The 15719-nt window shown below is 47.2% G+C and overlaps 1 protein-coding gene across 5 annotated transcripts in view; it reads left to right on the plus strand.

Moving 5' to 3' along the window:
- ofd1 (OFD1 centriole and centriolar satellite protein) overlaps positions 1–15719 on the plus strand; it is a 180605-nt gene that overhangs the window by 157562 nt on the left and 7324 nt on the right. For 3 of the 5 annotated variants that reach the window (XM_038802467.1, XM_038802468.1, XM_038802469.1), the window contains exons 20-23: positions 3425–3621; positions 8590–8733; positions 10288–10355; positions 13169–13286. In XM_038802467.1, the coding sequence (XP_038658395.1) occupies positions 3425–3621; positions 8590–8733; positions 10288–10355; positions 13169–13265 (506 nt within the window). In that variant the 3' untranslated portion in view covers positions 13266–13286. Of the gene's footprint in view, positions 1–3424; positions 3622–8589; positions 8734–10287; positions 10356–13168; positions 13287–15719 lie in introns of those variants that run through there. The other 2 variants (XM_038802470.1, XM_038802471.1) reach the window with 2 other exon arrangements.

Genomic DNA, 15719 nt, shown 5'->3' on the forward strand with positions numbered 1-15719 from the left:
TCTAATTTAGAGAGCGTTTTGCAGAGGGACAGGCGATCGGGGCAGTTTGGCGTTGCTGAATTTGATGAACCATTGTTGGATGGCTAATGTTGAGAAAGTTCGGAAGTGTGTCATGGAGGGAGGGTCGGCTTGAGGGCGGAAGCTTCATGTACAGGGTCAAGTCTGATGGTGATGGCTTCGCTTTTGTTCTTGCTGGCCAAATATTCTAAGAGTTCAGTGGTGGTTGCCTCCTTAAGAGTTGGAATCAGTTTAAGCAACATTATAAGCTGGAGGGCATGTCGCTGTGGGTGCCGATTTGTGGAAATCATCGATTTATTCCACTGGGGTTATATTCGACGTACAGGGCTTGGGAATGGGAAGAGAAAGAGAGGTTTAAGGACTTATTTGTGGAAGGTAGATTTGCAGAATTGGGGGAACTGGCTGAAAAGTGTCAGTTTCCATGGGTTCGGGATACTTACGATAAGGAATTTTGTGAGGAAGGCGTTTCCATGGTTACTGTCCCCTTCGTTACTACAAAAGATAGTGGGCTGGATTCTCTGACAGCATGATCCTCCGTTTCGCCGGCAGCACTCTCACGCCCATGGACTTTCCAAAGATGTAGGGGTGCCCACAATGGGAAAACCCATTGGCCGGCTGATGAGTCATGGATTCCTATGCCGGGTGGGGGGGTGTGGGGGGGGGGGGGGGGGGGGGGGGGGTGCCGCACCGGAAAACGGGTGTGGCAGGATGGAGAATCCTGCCCAGTGTCTGCGGATGTGTTGGGGAGGACAGGTTTTCTGAAATTTCTGGGCAGTTAATGGAGAGGGAGAGAGCCTCATGGGAGGAGATGAAGAAAACGTGGTAGAATGTTAGTGGCGCATTTGAGGGGGACAGTGTTTAGCGTGAGGCCTTGTGTAGGATAAACTCAACCTCCTCATGTGAGATTGACCATAATTTAAAGTGATGCACAGAGCACATATGACAAAGAGGTGGAGGACAGATGTGAGCGGTGTTTATAAGGGTGCCAGCGAATGACACACACATGTTCTGGTCCTGTCTGAAGTTGGTGAGATTCTGGGAGTCCTTTTCAGGGACAATATTGGAGATTTTAGGGGTATAGGTGGTCCTGAACCCATGGATGGCGATATATTGGGTGTCGGGAGTGCAGGAGGGGCTAATGTGTTGGCCTTTGCCTCCCTGATAGCCTGGAGGAGGATTTTGTTAGGGTGGCGGGCAGCGGGATGTGTGAGTGACCTGTTAGAATTTTTGCATTTGGAGAATATGAAGTTTGGCATTAGAGGTTTGGAGGAGGGTTCTACTCGAGGTGGAGGTTGTTCATCTTTTTCAAGCGTTGGTAATCGTCACAGCAGGGAGGGGCGTGTTTGTATTATTTTATAGTTGTAAAATGGGGCGTCTGGGTTGGTATAGTGGTTGGGGTGCTGTTAACAAGAATTGTATAATGTTGGATTGAGTGTTGTGTTTTGTATATAAAATGAAAATGTCCTGAATAAAAATATTTTTTAAAAAAGAAAGCTGCTTTCAGTTCACAACCTTGAAGAACTGGCCTTGCTGTGTACTTACATTTATGCAGTTACATCGATGACTGTGTGGCAATGAGAGTAATGAGGAACAAGACATAAAACTGGATGGTAAAATCCCATTGTCTCCATGTGCAAGGGTGCTTAGAGCGACTTCTCCAAGGGCGTTGAGGGTTTGTGAAACATCAACATTTTTACAGCTCGTTGCTTTCCTCTTGTATTTTATGAACTGTTGAGCTTCAGAGAAGTATTATTGAAATGTTATAAATTGAAGCAACACTGAACAGTTACAGGCATGTGTCCAGCCTGCTGACGACCCTGGATGTCAGTGAGCAGCTAGGTTGAGTTAAGCACGTGAAGTTTTAAGCATGTCAAGATTTTTGATTTGTAATTTGTGCCCATTGAAGCATATTTGTGAAATTCAATGAAAGAGCGAGCAGGTAATGTGAAAGTTTGGCATGGTGAGTAGCAAATATAACAAATTCACAGGCAACACGGTGGCACAGTGGTTAGCACAGTTGCTTCACAGCTACAGGGTCCCAGATTCAATTCCCAGCATCGGTCACTGTCTGTGCAGAGTCTGCACGTTCTCCCCGTGTCTGCGTAGATTACCTCTGGGTTCTCCGGTTTCCTCTCACAGTCCAAAGATGTACAGGTTAGGTGGATTGGCCATGCTAAATTGCCCTTAGTGTCCAAAAGGGTTAGGTGGGGTTACTGGGGTACAGGGATACGTTGGAAGTGTGGGCTTTAATGGGGTGCTCTTTCCAAGGGCCAGTGTAGACATGATGTGCCGAATGGCCTCCTTCTGTACTGTAAATTCTATGATGATACAGTGTATAATATAACACTTTGTGGCATACGTAATTACCCCATTTAACTGGCAAATGGTCCTTCTGGATGACTTGCCTGCCAGATTTTTTTCAGGTACATAATTTTGTGCATTTGTTCCTGGATACTACAGATACTGTATACAGGTTTGAACCTGGTGGCAACTACTTAGGCACCACCTCTTATTAGGCGGAACACATTGCTGTCATATGGATGCACCTAATTAACTTATTTGCTCAAAACCTCAGGGAAAGATTGATACACAATATAGAGCGATTTCAGTAGACAACAGGCCTGGCCATATGGGTCTAGTTGGGTGAAATCTGTGGGTGCTGTATGCCACTGGAGATTGCAACTACATTTCAGAACAAAATACTGCTAACATTTCACTATGACTCTTTCATGCAGATTAGTATTGAAATCTCTTGGTAGGGGTAAAATGGGTATCGTTCATAATGCTGCCAGGGAAGATTTGATCTTGACTTTTTGGCCTTGCTGTGTTAAATGATTCATTGGAATCTTATTGATGAAAATGATTGAATAATCAAATCAGTTTATTCAGACAGAAAGACCAAACTAATTGGAGCCAACATTTACCTTTGTTGTCAAGAAACCGTAAACCTACTTAAGGCCTACTTGCCCAGTGGCAGTGCAAGGGTGCCTAGGTGACACTGCTAAGGGTCAGGGTCTGTGTCTCCCTCCTTTGCCTGCAAACAGCAGGCTGCAACTTCTTTCATGCTGAGAGCACCCTATAGACACTCTCGCTTCCAGAGCCTGCTTGTCATCCTTAATCGGCTGGCAAGAGTGCCTTCTGCCCACCAATTGACCAAATTGGGCAAAATTCATGTCTGTTCATTGCTCCTAACATAACACTGGTAGGTACCCCCATTTGACTCTGGCATCAGGGTTCTGATCCAAAACACAAAATGAGGTGTATATCCTTGGAACCAACGCCTAACATGTACATATAGTTACTCCTTGATTCATTAGTTTGAAAATTGAGGCCACAATCAAAATAAGTTGAGAGAATCAAATTAGTCCATTTGAGTTATTGCTAATATGGATTGCATGTCGTGCAGCTAAATTCAAAGGTCCAGAAGAAGAAGAAAAAAACAGAGAAGATGAAAAATGCAAAGGAGGAGAAGAAAAGACTTGTGAAGATCAGAGACAAAGAGATGAGGAGAAACGGTGCCTGGAAAGGCAGGAGGAAAGGGAAAGAGAACAGAGAGACCTGGAATGCCGAGAACAGGAAAAGACGGGAATGTTTTCCAGTATGGTAAGGCATTTTACATTCTTCATTTAATCTTTCATCCATTACTGCACTTATATATATTGATTATGTCTTTTCTGGAGGTTACCATTATTACTACCACTAGAATACATTCCTGGAGCAGAGTCAGAGAAAACTTTCTGACCTCTAGCTAAGAATCAGAAACCTGCTATCACCCCAACTGATAAATAAAGTCATTGAGGGATAACTGCAAAAATTCATTGAGTAATGTACATAGAACACGGCAGTTCACTTTTCAAATGACCTCTGAGCAACACACCCTAATCGTCCTTTAAGAAAGGAAACCTGCCATCCTCAACTGGTCTGGCCTACATGTGACTCCAGATCCACAACAATGTGGTTGCCTGTTAACTGCCCTCTGAAATGGCTGAACAAGCCACTCAGTTCAAGGGCAATTAGGGATGGGAGCAAATACTGACCTTGGCCGGGATTCTCCCCTACCCGGCGGGGCGGGGGGTCCCGGTGTGTTGGAGTAGCGTGAACCACTTCGGCGTCGGGCCGCCCCAAAGGTGCGGACGTCTCCGCACCTTTAGGAGCCAAGCCCTCACATTGAGGGGCTAAACCCGCGCCGGAGTGGTTCCCACTCCGCCGGCTGGCGTGAACGGCCTTTGGCACCACGCCAGCTGGGGCCAAAAGGACTTCGCCGGCTGGCATAAGTCTGCGCATGCGGCGGAGCGTCAGCGGCTGCTGACGTCATACCGGCACATGCACAGGGGAGGAGGTCTCTTCCACCTCCGCCATGGTGAAGACCATGGCGAAGGCGGAAGAGAAAGAGTGCCCCCACGGCACAGGCCCCCCCCGCCGATCGGTGGGCCCCGATCGCGGGTCAGGCCACCGTGGGGGCACCCCCCCAGGACCCCGGCGCCCGCCCGCACCGCCAATCCCGCCGGTAAGGTAGGTGGTTTAATCCACGCCGGCGGGAGAGGCTTGTCAGCGGTGGGACTTCGGCCCATCGCGGGCCGGAGAATCGCCACAGGGGGCCCGCCGACTGGCGCGATTCCCGCCCCCGCCGAATCCCGGGTGGTGGAGAATTCGGGACACGACGGGGGCGGGATTGACGCCGGTCCTGGGCGATTCTCCGACCCGGCGGGGAGGGTTGGAGAATCCCGCCCCTTGTCAGTGATACCCACATTCCATGAAAAGGTGTGGATCACAAGGAGAAGAGTCGAATTAGACTAGGGGTAGGATTTTGGATCAAGATCCTGATTGATTCAAATGGTGGTCACGACCATGGACTGTAGAGAAACGGTCAACGGCAGTGATGGTTGCTAAATCGACTAATTAATTACCACAAGGCAGGCTCGGGGCAGGCTCATTGTCCAATTAAGGATGGTGGGAGGGTTCTCCATGTTGGAAGCCCAACAGGAGTGAAGTGTTGGCTAGTGTAGACTTGAGCGATGAACAGACACTTCCAACACTGATGAAGGTTCAACTCAATTTTATTAACTACTTCTAACTAACTAACTAACACACGATGACTGTGGGTCTAAATGATGCTAACTTAAACTAGAGACCTAAGTCTTGTCCGTACCAGTTGATTCTCTCAGTACGTGTTGTAAGTCTGTGCTGGGCTGGGCTGGATGAGTTCTTGTTACACTCAGAGGCAGCACCCAGAATGAGCAGGAACCGTGGTGCCCTCTGCCTTTATAGTGTGTGTATTCTAACTGGTGATTCTGCGGTGTTTATACATGTTGATTGGTCCCTGTGTGTGTCCACCAGTGTGTGTCTGCACCATGATATACTGGTGTATATTATGACATCCCCCTTTTATTAAAAAAATGTTGATATAGGCATGTGATAATAAATAGTGTGGGTGTGTGGAGAATGTACCTAGCTACGTGTGAGGTGCGAAGACATATGTACAAAGCTATATCCAGGGAACAAGACTATTTACAGAGGAAGGTGCCTGGTGCAGATGACTACCATGAACTGGAACAACCAACGAATCTATTTACAAATCACTGGATAACGAATGCAACAATAAAGGATATAGGAAAAAAAAAAATTTCAGAGAGTCCACATGTGTACAGAGTTCATAAGTTCAGTCTCTGAGGTGGGCGACAAACTCTGGTTGACCGCCACAAGGGTGGGTTAATGGCTGGCGCATCGGGAGCCGGGAGGGCTGCAGCACTGTCAGGGGCAGGCAGAGTGACCGGAAGCACCACACAGTCCACGGTGTGATCAGTAGAAGAGCTGGTCGGAGGATCCCGTGACGACCCTGGAACCAGGCGAAGAGCACGCCGGTTGTTGCGCCGAATGGATCCATCCGGTAAACGGACCAGGAAGGAGCGGGGGGCCACTTGCCTTAGAACGACAGCAGGCGCAGATCAGCCACCATCCGGGAGGTGGATGCAAACCTTGTCGCATGGATGGATGTCGGGAAGGCCAGCAGCCTGTGAGTCGTAGGAAGTTTTCTGCTGCAGTTGAGACATGTGCATGCGGTGGAGCACGGTGACATAATCGAGGTTGGGAGCGAGAATTGATGGCACCGTCGTTCGGAGGATGCGGTTCATTAGCAGCTGAGCAGGCGACAGGCCGGTGGAGAGCGAGGCGGAGCTATAGGCCAGCAGAGCAAGATGGAAATATGAGCCAGCGTTGGCGGCCTTGCTGAGGAGCCGCTTAACGATGTGGACCCCCTTTTCCACCTTCCCATTGGATTGGGGGTATAGGGGACTGGACGTAACGTGCTCGAAGTTGTAGTGTCGGGCGAAGCCGGCCCATTCCTGGCTCGCGAAACAGGGGCCATTGTCCGACATGACCGTCAGCGGAATGCCATGTCGGGCAAATGTCTCCTTACAAGCCCTGATCACAGCCGAGGATGTGAGATCGTGCAGCCTGATGACCTCCGGGTAACTGGAGAAGTAGTCGATGATGATGACGTAGTCCCTGCCCAATGCATGGAACAAGTCGATGCCCACTTGGTCCAAGGCGATGTGACGAGCTCATGGGGCATCAGGGTCTCCCGTGGTTGGGTGGTCTGAAAACGCTGGCAGGTAGAGCAGTTGAGCACCACATTGGCGATGTCATCATTGATGCCCGGCCAGTAGACGGCTTCTCTGGCCCTGCGGCGGCACTTCTCGATTCCTAAATGGCCTTCATGGAGTTGCTCCAACACTAGCTGGCGCATGCTTTGTGGGACGCCGATGCAATCCAATTTCAGGAGCACCCCATCGACAACCGCCAGGTCATCGCGGACGTTGTAAATTTGCCGGCATTGGCCCTTGAGCCACCCGTCTGACATTAGGCGCATCACCCGCTGCAGAAATGGATCATCTGCTGTCTCAGTTGTGCATCCGTAGCTGGCAAATGGGAGGCTACAAACTGAACGTGAGCATCTATTTGGCAAATGTAGCCGTCATGATCACACAGAGTTGTGATCGACCTTGAGAGGGCATCGGCAACGGCAAGGTCCTTGCCTGGGGTATAGATCAGTTAAAAATCGTACCTGCGCAGCTTGAGTAGGATACGCTAGAGGCGAGGCGTCTTGTCATTCAAGTCCTTTTTGATAATATTTACAAGGGGGCGGTAGTCGGTTTCAACCGTGAACTGCGGAAGTCCATAGACGTAGTCGCGGAACTTTACGACTCCAGTGAGAAGACCGAGACACTCTTTCTCAATTTGCGCATAGCGCTGCTCTGTGGGAGTCATCGCCCACGACGCATACGCAACAGGGGCCCATGACGAGGCCTTGTCTCGTTGCAGGAGCACGGCACCAATCCCCGACTGACTGACCTCAGTAGAGATTTTGGTCTCTGGTCGGGTCGAAAAAGGCCAACACTGGGGCCGTGGAAAGCTTGGCCTTCAGCTCCTGCCATTCATGCTCGTGAGCAGGGAGCCATCGGAAATCTGTGGTTTTGCGAATCAGGGGCGAAATTGCCCGGGGCCGCCGAAAGTCCCACCCCTGCCAATTCCCGGGTGACGGAGAATTTCTGTGTTTGTACATCAGTGTGTGTCTGCACCATGATATACTGGTGTATATTATGACAAGGAGGATCTGCAGCTTAGAAAGAGCTTCAGCCTACAGTTTGGTTAAAAGAGAGATAGGGCACCTCCATCTTGGGGTGTCCTCTTCCAAAATGGCCTCAGCAGCTGCGAACCATTGTGGAGAGAAACCCCTCCCCATGGTGGGCTACAGCTGTAGCCAGGCAGGCCTAGTCCCACACCTTGGTGGGTGAGTGGACGAGAAAATTCCAGCCATGTAATTGTGTCATTTAAGGCCCGTTATCTCCCTTCAATTGTCTACCTACTCCTTGTGGCCAAAGAGCCCTTCCAACCCCATCATGTCTCCTGTGTAAGTTGTCCAGGAGCAGCAGAAGAGCTAGAAATTGACCCTGCCAGTGATTTATGCTTGCCCTTCTCCATATGGGGAAAATATGCAGACCTAGTTAGCCAGAAATGTCCCAGCAATTTTAATACTAATGTTAGCCTATGGTTTGCTATCAATATGAAAACAATAATGATCAGATAATGCAACTCTTAAACACCAGCACAGAATGATAGGCCAAATGGACTGTTTATGTATCAGTTCATGATTCAATGTTATTCCATAATCAGTCACTAGGAGATATCATAGAATGGCTTGTATATCTTTTCTCGCTACCTGATGCACAGTGAGACCTCTTTAAAACTTGTGTGGGGAACTGCCAAGTGAAGGCCAAACCCAACTGCTTTGGTCAAGTTGTGGTTATCACCCTAATGTCTGATGCTACTAAATAATTTAAAATCAGTCATAAATACAATTCTGTAAACGTCACTATTGCCAAAAATGTCAAAATGCTCATGACTTTTATTCTATGCAATTCATCGTTCATAATTTTTAATGATTAGAAATATCAAAATGTGCCTAACATCAGAATGAGGATCTTTCTTCAAATAGGTTTGCCATTTTAAATGTATTTTTCATTCTGGGCCAGTATAATCTCAATAATGTTTTGAACTTTACACAACCTAAAGCAGGAAAAGCTAAAGACAGAGCCAAATGGACAACGACCAAAGGAGCAGATTTTGGAAGGTGTAGAATTGCCAGCTTCAACTACAGATCCACTAGAGAAATATATGAAAATAATTCAACAGCAAAAAGATGAAAAGCAAGAACAGGTGACTCTCAAATATTTTAAAGAGGAACAAACAGCTTTTTAGTGACGTCGCAAATGGGCTAGCGGGGAATGGTGGGTAGTTTTTCAATCTTTCGTAAACAGAATTCAAGATTTATTCTTCCTACAAAGCAACTTGATACCATCCTCTTTTAGATATTTCTGATATTTTGATGATGGATATTCATATTTTATTTATTTTGGGAGGAAACCAGTAATTGTTTATAAGATACAATCCAAATAACATCATTTTGTGGTTCCATCAGTTTTTTATTTCAAATTGTTTTGGATGTAACATAACATGTCTCTGCTAAATCCAAGTTAATCTAAAGCACAAAACTTTAAAAATTGAGATTTTACTGCAAGTTAAGAAAATGTTGCCATTGAATCTTCAATGTAGTTTTAATAGTGCAACAGTCAGTAATGAAAAGAAGGCTGGAGGTTTGAAAATGTAATGGAGAAGGAAAATATTGACAGAAATGTAGAGAAACAATTTTCATGACTTTTGTTTAGCCAATTACATCCCCCTCGCCCCCCCCCCCCCCCCCCCCCCCCCCCCCTCCAAGTGTGTTTTACACTCTGATTGGTTGGTACGTCCCTGAAGAAATTTCAGGCAACTGTTTTATTGCCACATGGATATAAATAGTGACAAACATTTTAATAAAGTTTGATGCCAATTGCTCACGTAAATTATGTCAACCGGATGCATTTAATGGCGCTCACATAGTTATGGGATGATCAGGAGCCAAGATAGATCACCAACAACAGAGACTATGGGTAAATTGGACCTAATGCTGAATAAGATATTGACAACAGGGTTTGGTTGAGCTCATGGAGGATTACCATGAAATAATTTAGTCAGGAGGTGACCCAGATATGAATGAGGTGTTTCAGCAGGAGTCGAGATAGAGGCTGAGATGAACAATGTTACAGATGGGGAAGTAGTCATGCTTCTGATAGAGAGGAATTAGGCTTTTAAAGGGAAAGTGGCAGTTCGCTATCCTATCTAGATTGCTACCATTAAGGATTTTCCACTTACTGAATCTCTCCATTACAAACATTGCGTAGTTCCAACTTTCTAGCATTACAAACATTGCTACAGGTAACTATTACAATCCTATTGTGGCATGCCTCCTGTTCCTCATCTTCCATAAAATACAGCTTAACCAAAATTCTGCCCATCTTCTTTCCTTTACCAAGTTGAGTTTACTTATAACCTTTGTTCTTGTTGACTTGTGTTGGTTTCCAGATCCTCGGTGATCAAATTTTAAGTTGATCCCTAATCTCCTGCAGCATGGCCCAAACTCTGTTCCTCTGTCTCTGGCTGTTTTCCATTCTTCTTTCACCTCTCCCTGCCTCTGCCTTCCCTATGCCCCATCATTTACAGATATGAATTCAGCTATTTAGGCTCCACACTCTGGCGTTTCTTCCCTAAATTCCTCCTCCACCATCTCTTTCTTTAAGGATCTCCTTAAAATGCATTTCTTTGTCCGTGCCTCATTGTTCCTTTTTGCCTGATTGCACCTCTCTGAAGTACCTTGGGCATTTTTCTTTTCAGAGCTGTGAAAAGGATGTCACGGAAGAGAGTTCTCTACTCCAAACACTGTCTGATGGGAAAATTGGGAGGTAAGGACAAAGCCAAACTTCAGAGTTACATTCACAGCGTGTTTTTAAATTTAACAACACAAAAAGGAAAAGGAACACAATCTATCATATTTATTATGGAAAAACTAAAATTGCACCACTGATTTGGGGCGGCACGGCAGCATGGTGGTTAACACTGCTCTCTTACAGCGGCAGGTACCCAACTTCGATTCTGACTTTGAGTGACTGAGTGGAGTTCTCCCCGTGTCTGCATGGGTTTCCTTTGGGTACTCCCACAGTCCAAAGATGCGCGGGTTAGGTGGACTGGCTATGCTAAATTTCCCCTTGGTGTCCAAAGATTAGGTTAGGTGTGGTTAAGGGGTTACGGGGATAGGGTGTAGGATTGGGCCTAGGTAGGGTGGACTTTCAGAGGGTCGGTGCAGACTCGATGGGCCAAATGACCACCTCATACACTGTAGGGAATCTATGACTGCCAAATAGAGTATGCTGGAGAAGTTGAGCCCACCTTTTCTTTTCAAAATATTGTTGCCAACATAGATAATTTGTAATGACAAATGGTTGTGCCACAACTGGTTGTTCCATGCATTTCAGTTTACATTAAAGTGTGATTAAATAAATGATTTTAGGGATAAGTGAGTGCCCGTAGAGGAGTAGAAGAAATAATACTGCCAGATGCACCTCCAGTCCATGTAGGAGAGATGGTACTGCAGCATGCAACCTCAGCCCTTGTAAAAGAGATGGTACTGCAACATTGCCTCCAGCCCATGTAGGGCAGATGATACTGCAACATCCAACCCTAGCCCATGTAGGGCAGATGATACTGCAACATCCACCTCCAGCCCGTGTAGGACAGAAGAGACTGCAGTGTACACCTCCAGCCCACGTAGGAGAGACTTAGAAAACTGGCAGGATTGGACAGAGTCAGCATGGATTTATGGCGGGAAAATCATGTTTGACAAATCTACTGGGATTCTTCAAGGTTGTAACTAGTAGAGTTGATGAGCGGGAGGCAGTGGATGTGGTTTATTTTGACTTTCAGAAGGCTTTTGACAAAGTCCCGAACAAGAGATTAGCATGTAAAATTAAAGCGCATAGGGGTAGTGTATTGAGATGGATAGAAAACTGGTTGACAGGAAACAAAGAGTAGGAATTAATTAGTCTTTTTCAAATTGGCAGGCAGTGACTTTTAAAAATTCATTTACAGGATGTGTGCATCGCTGGTTAGGCCAGCATTTATTGCCCATCCCTAAGTGCCCTTCAGAAGGTGGTGGTGAGTTGCCTTCTTGAACCCCTGCAGTCCTTGTGGTGTAGGTACACCCAAAGTGCTGTTAGGGAGGGAGTTCCAGGATGTTGCCCCAGCGACAGTGAAGGAACGACAATATATTTCCAAGTCAGGGTGGTGAGTGACTTGGAGGGGAACCTCCAGGTGGTGGAGTTCCCGGTATCTGCTGCTCTTGTCCTTCTAGATGGTAATGGTCATGGGTTTGGAAGGTGTTGTCTAAGGAAGTTGGTGAGTTACTGCAGTGCAGCTTGTAGATGGTACACATGGCTGCCACTGTTCATCGGTGATGGAGGGTTTGAATGTTTGTGGAAGGGGGAGCAATCGAGCGGGCTGCTTTGTCCTGGATGGTATTGAGCTTCTTGAGTGTTGTTGGAGCTGCACTCATCCACGCAAGTGGAGAGTATTCCATTACACTCCTGACTCGTGCCTTGCAGATGGTGGACAGGCTTTGTGGTGTCAGGAGGTGAGTTACTTGCCCTAGGATTCCTAGTCTTTGACGTGCCCTGGTAGCCACAGTATTAATGTGGCTAGTCTAGTTCAGTTTCTGATCAATGGTAACCTGCCCAGGATGTTGATTGTGGGGGATTCAGCAATTGTAATGCCATTGAATGTCAAGGGGCGGTCGTTAGATCCTCTCTTGTCGGAGATGGTCATTGCCTGGCACTTGTGTGGTGTGAATGTAACTTGCCAATTGTCAGCCCAAGCCTGGATATTGTCCACGTCTTGCTGTATTTGGACATAGATTGCTGCATTATCTGAGGAGTCACGAATACACGGGGCAGCACGGTAGCATAGTGGTTTGCACGAATGCACAGGCAGCACAGTGGTTAGCACAGTTGCTTCATAGCTCCTGGGTCTCAGGTTCGATCCCAGCTTGGGTCACTGTCTGTGTGGAGTCTGCATGTTCTCCCCGTGCTTGTGTGGGTTTGCCCCGGGTGCTCCGGTTTCCTCCCACAGTCCAAAGATGTGCAGGTTAGGTGGATTGGCCATGCTAAATTGCCCTTAGTGTCCAAAAAGGTTGGGTGGAGTTGCTGGTTTACAGGGATAGGGTGGAGTTGTGGGCTTGGGTAGGGTGCTCTTTCCAAGGGCCGATGCAGACTCGATGGCTAAATGGCCTCCTTTGTGATGTTGTATGGAGTAAATAATGGCATGATGGGAAAACAGGTCAATTACTGGGTACCATGAAATTAAAACTGACTTCGCATGTCCTAAAGCACAAATACAATTAGAAAAGGTCAAGTTGTTCCAAAAACTGCCTGACTCTGTAAACTCTGATTAAACTAACTCGTCATAACCCAAAGCAGTCTAAATACGACAAAATAGGCCAGAACTAGTCTCTTACGATACTTAAACAAGTCTGCTCCGTTTCTTAAACATGCGATCAAAAGACAAGATAATGATATGAGACCCCAAGTCCTGAATGGTCAGCAAGGTGACGCCAGTTTTATGATATTGCTTATGTTTTTACTTCTGATCGAATTCCTGACCAAGCTGTATTCATGTAATCTTGATTCATATAATGTATAAATATTGTCCTTTTTCTCTGTAACAGCGCAGACTTGGGAAGCATCCTCCAGCAGTTTGTATTTGACTGCTCTCCGACTCCCAAGTTTCAGCCATTTCTGTATGCAGTTGTAATTCGCAAATAAAGCTTTGTTTTGTTTTCTTAACGAGCGTTGTTGAATCTTTCTATCACAGTCCAGAAGCGGGAAAAATATTGACTTCGACACCTTCTGCACTGTAAAATTCTATGATTCTATGAATGATGCTGAACATTGTGCAGTCATCTGCAAATACCCCCATTTCTGACCTTATGAAAGAAGGGAGGTCATTGATGAAGCAGCTGAAGAGGTCACTACCCTGAGGAACTCCTGCAGTGATATCCTGGATTTGAGCTGATTGACCTCCAACCACCACAACTATCTTCCCAGTGGGATACCGCAGGGATCGGTGCTAGGACCCCAATATTTATTCATGATTTAGATGATGCACAAAATATAATATCTCCAAATGTGCAGATGACACCAAGTTGAGCGGGAGGGTGAGCTGTGAGGATGCGACTTCCGGTGGCGGCCATGGAGTAGGAAGTCACACATTTGGTAGCTCCCGCTCATGACGGATCTTTTGGACCTTTTTTCCCTGACTTTTTTTGAATTTTATTTGAAAAATCGGGAGTGGATGGGACAGTGAGGAGGAATCCCACACCGGTATGTGGAGACGTGGACCAGAAGTGGTTGTATAAGAAGGAACAATCGAGTAGAGAAAGGTACGTGTAAAACCCACAGCACAGAAAAACATGGCGGAGGTGCAGGGTACTGGTGGTCAATGGAGCAGCTGGTGAAATTTATTCAGGAGGGTTTCGCCAAGCAAAAGGAGGAATGTCTAGACCCGATCAAGGCATCGATCGACCGGGTGGAGCAGGGGCTGGAAGCCCTAGGTCAGGCAATTCAGAAGGTTGAGGAGAAGGTGGTCGACCACGAGGAACACCTAACTGAGCTGGAGTTACAGGTGGGACTGATGAGGGATCAGCAGAAAAGGCTACAGGAGAAGGTGGAGGACCTGGAGAACATGTCCAGTCATCAGAACTTGAGGATCGTCGGTCTCCCTGAGGGCTGCGAGGGAACAGACGCAAGGGCCTATGTGGCGAATGTTAATGGGTGATGGGGTGTTTGCTCGACCCTTGGAATTAGATAGAGCGCACAGAACACTTGCGAGGAGACCGCGTGTGAATGAGCCGCCAAGGGCGATGGTGGTGCGAATGCACTGGTTCGTGGATAAGGAACAGATTTTGCGGTGGGCCAAGCAGACACGGAGCTGCAAGTGGGAGAACGGCGAGCTGCGCATCTACCAGGATCTGGGTGCAAATCTGGCCGAAAGAAGAGCGCGATTCAACCGAGTAAAATTGGCCCATTTCAAGAAGAATGTGAAGTTTGGGCTGCTCTATGGGCTGCTTCACGTACCAGCCTCCCCGAACAGGCCCCGGAATGTGGCGACTAGGGGCTTTTCACAATAACTTCATTGAAGCCTACTTGTGACAATAAGCAATTATGATTATTATTATTATTATATCCAGCTCGTTTATGGGTCACTTTTGAAGATCAGGAACTCTATTTTGAGTAGCCGTATGAGGCGATGGACTTTATTAAAAGTAAGGGGCTGGCAGATGACTGGGGACGCTGAACTCCTGGGACGGGTAATGCTGTATTGATTTTGTTTTAAGTTATTCTCACTTTTGAACTGTATGTGAAATTTTTTTAATATTGATTCTTGGGCTGTTGCTCAGTTTTGTAAATTTACCTGGTGCTAGTGGGGGAAGGGTGGATGGATCTTCTTTGTCTTTTCTTTGTGTTTGGTTGGAACTGCTTTTTGAATATGTATGTCCGAGCGGGGGAGGGGGGGGGGGGGGAACAATAGTGTGTAGGATGTTTGGCGCCATGGGGGGGGGGAGCTCACGGAAGTGCATTGGGTGTTGAGCAGATGATAAGTTTATTAAAGGGGGTTGGAATGGTTGTGCTGTTAATATGGGGGCGGGTGGCGAATTGCTCTGCTGATAGGGGAGGGATTGTTGCTGGGAGACAAATGGGAGGTCGAGGACAAAGGGTGCCGAAGGACAGGCCTTCGGGGGCCCGGGGCGCGAGCTGGAGGCTGGCCTAAGAAGGGTGATGGTTAATTGGAAGGGTGATGGTTAATTGGCAGGGTGGGGGGAGGGGGTGGAGGGGGTGCAAGATGCCTCCCGATCAGGCTGATCACGTGGAACATTAGAGAGCTGACTGGGCCAGTTAAGAGGGCTTGCATGTTCGCCCATTTGAGGTGTTTGAAGGCAGATGTGGCAATACTACAGGAGACACACCTGAAGGTAACAGATCAGACCAGATTGAGGAAGGGATAGGTCGAGCAGATATTTCACTCGGGGTTGAACTCTAAGACTAGGGGGGTTGCGATCTTGATTAATAAACGAGTGTCATTTGAGGCGGGGAAAATAGTTGCAAATATGGGGGGCAGGTATATCATGGTCAGCGGGAAGCTGGAGGGGGCGCCGGTGTTGCTCGTGACTGTCTACGCACCAAACTGGGATAAAGCGGAGTTTATAAGACGGGTGTTAG

This window comes from Scyliorhinus canicula, chromosome 7 (genome assembly GCF_902713615.1).
Source record: "Scyliorhinus canicula chromosome 7, sScyCan1.1, whole genome shotgun sequence".
NCBI lineage: Eukaryota > Metazoa > Chordata > Chondrichthyes > Carcharhiniformes > Scyliorhinidae > Scyliorhinus > Scyliorhinus canicula.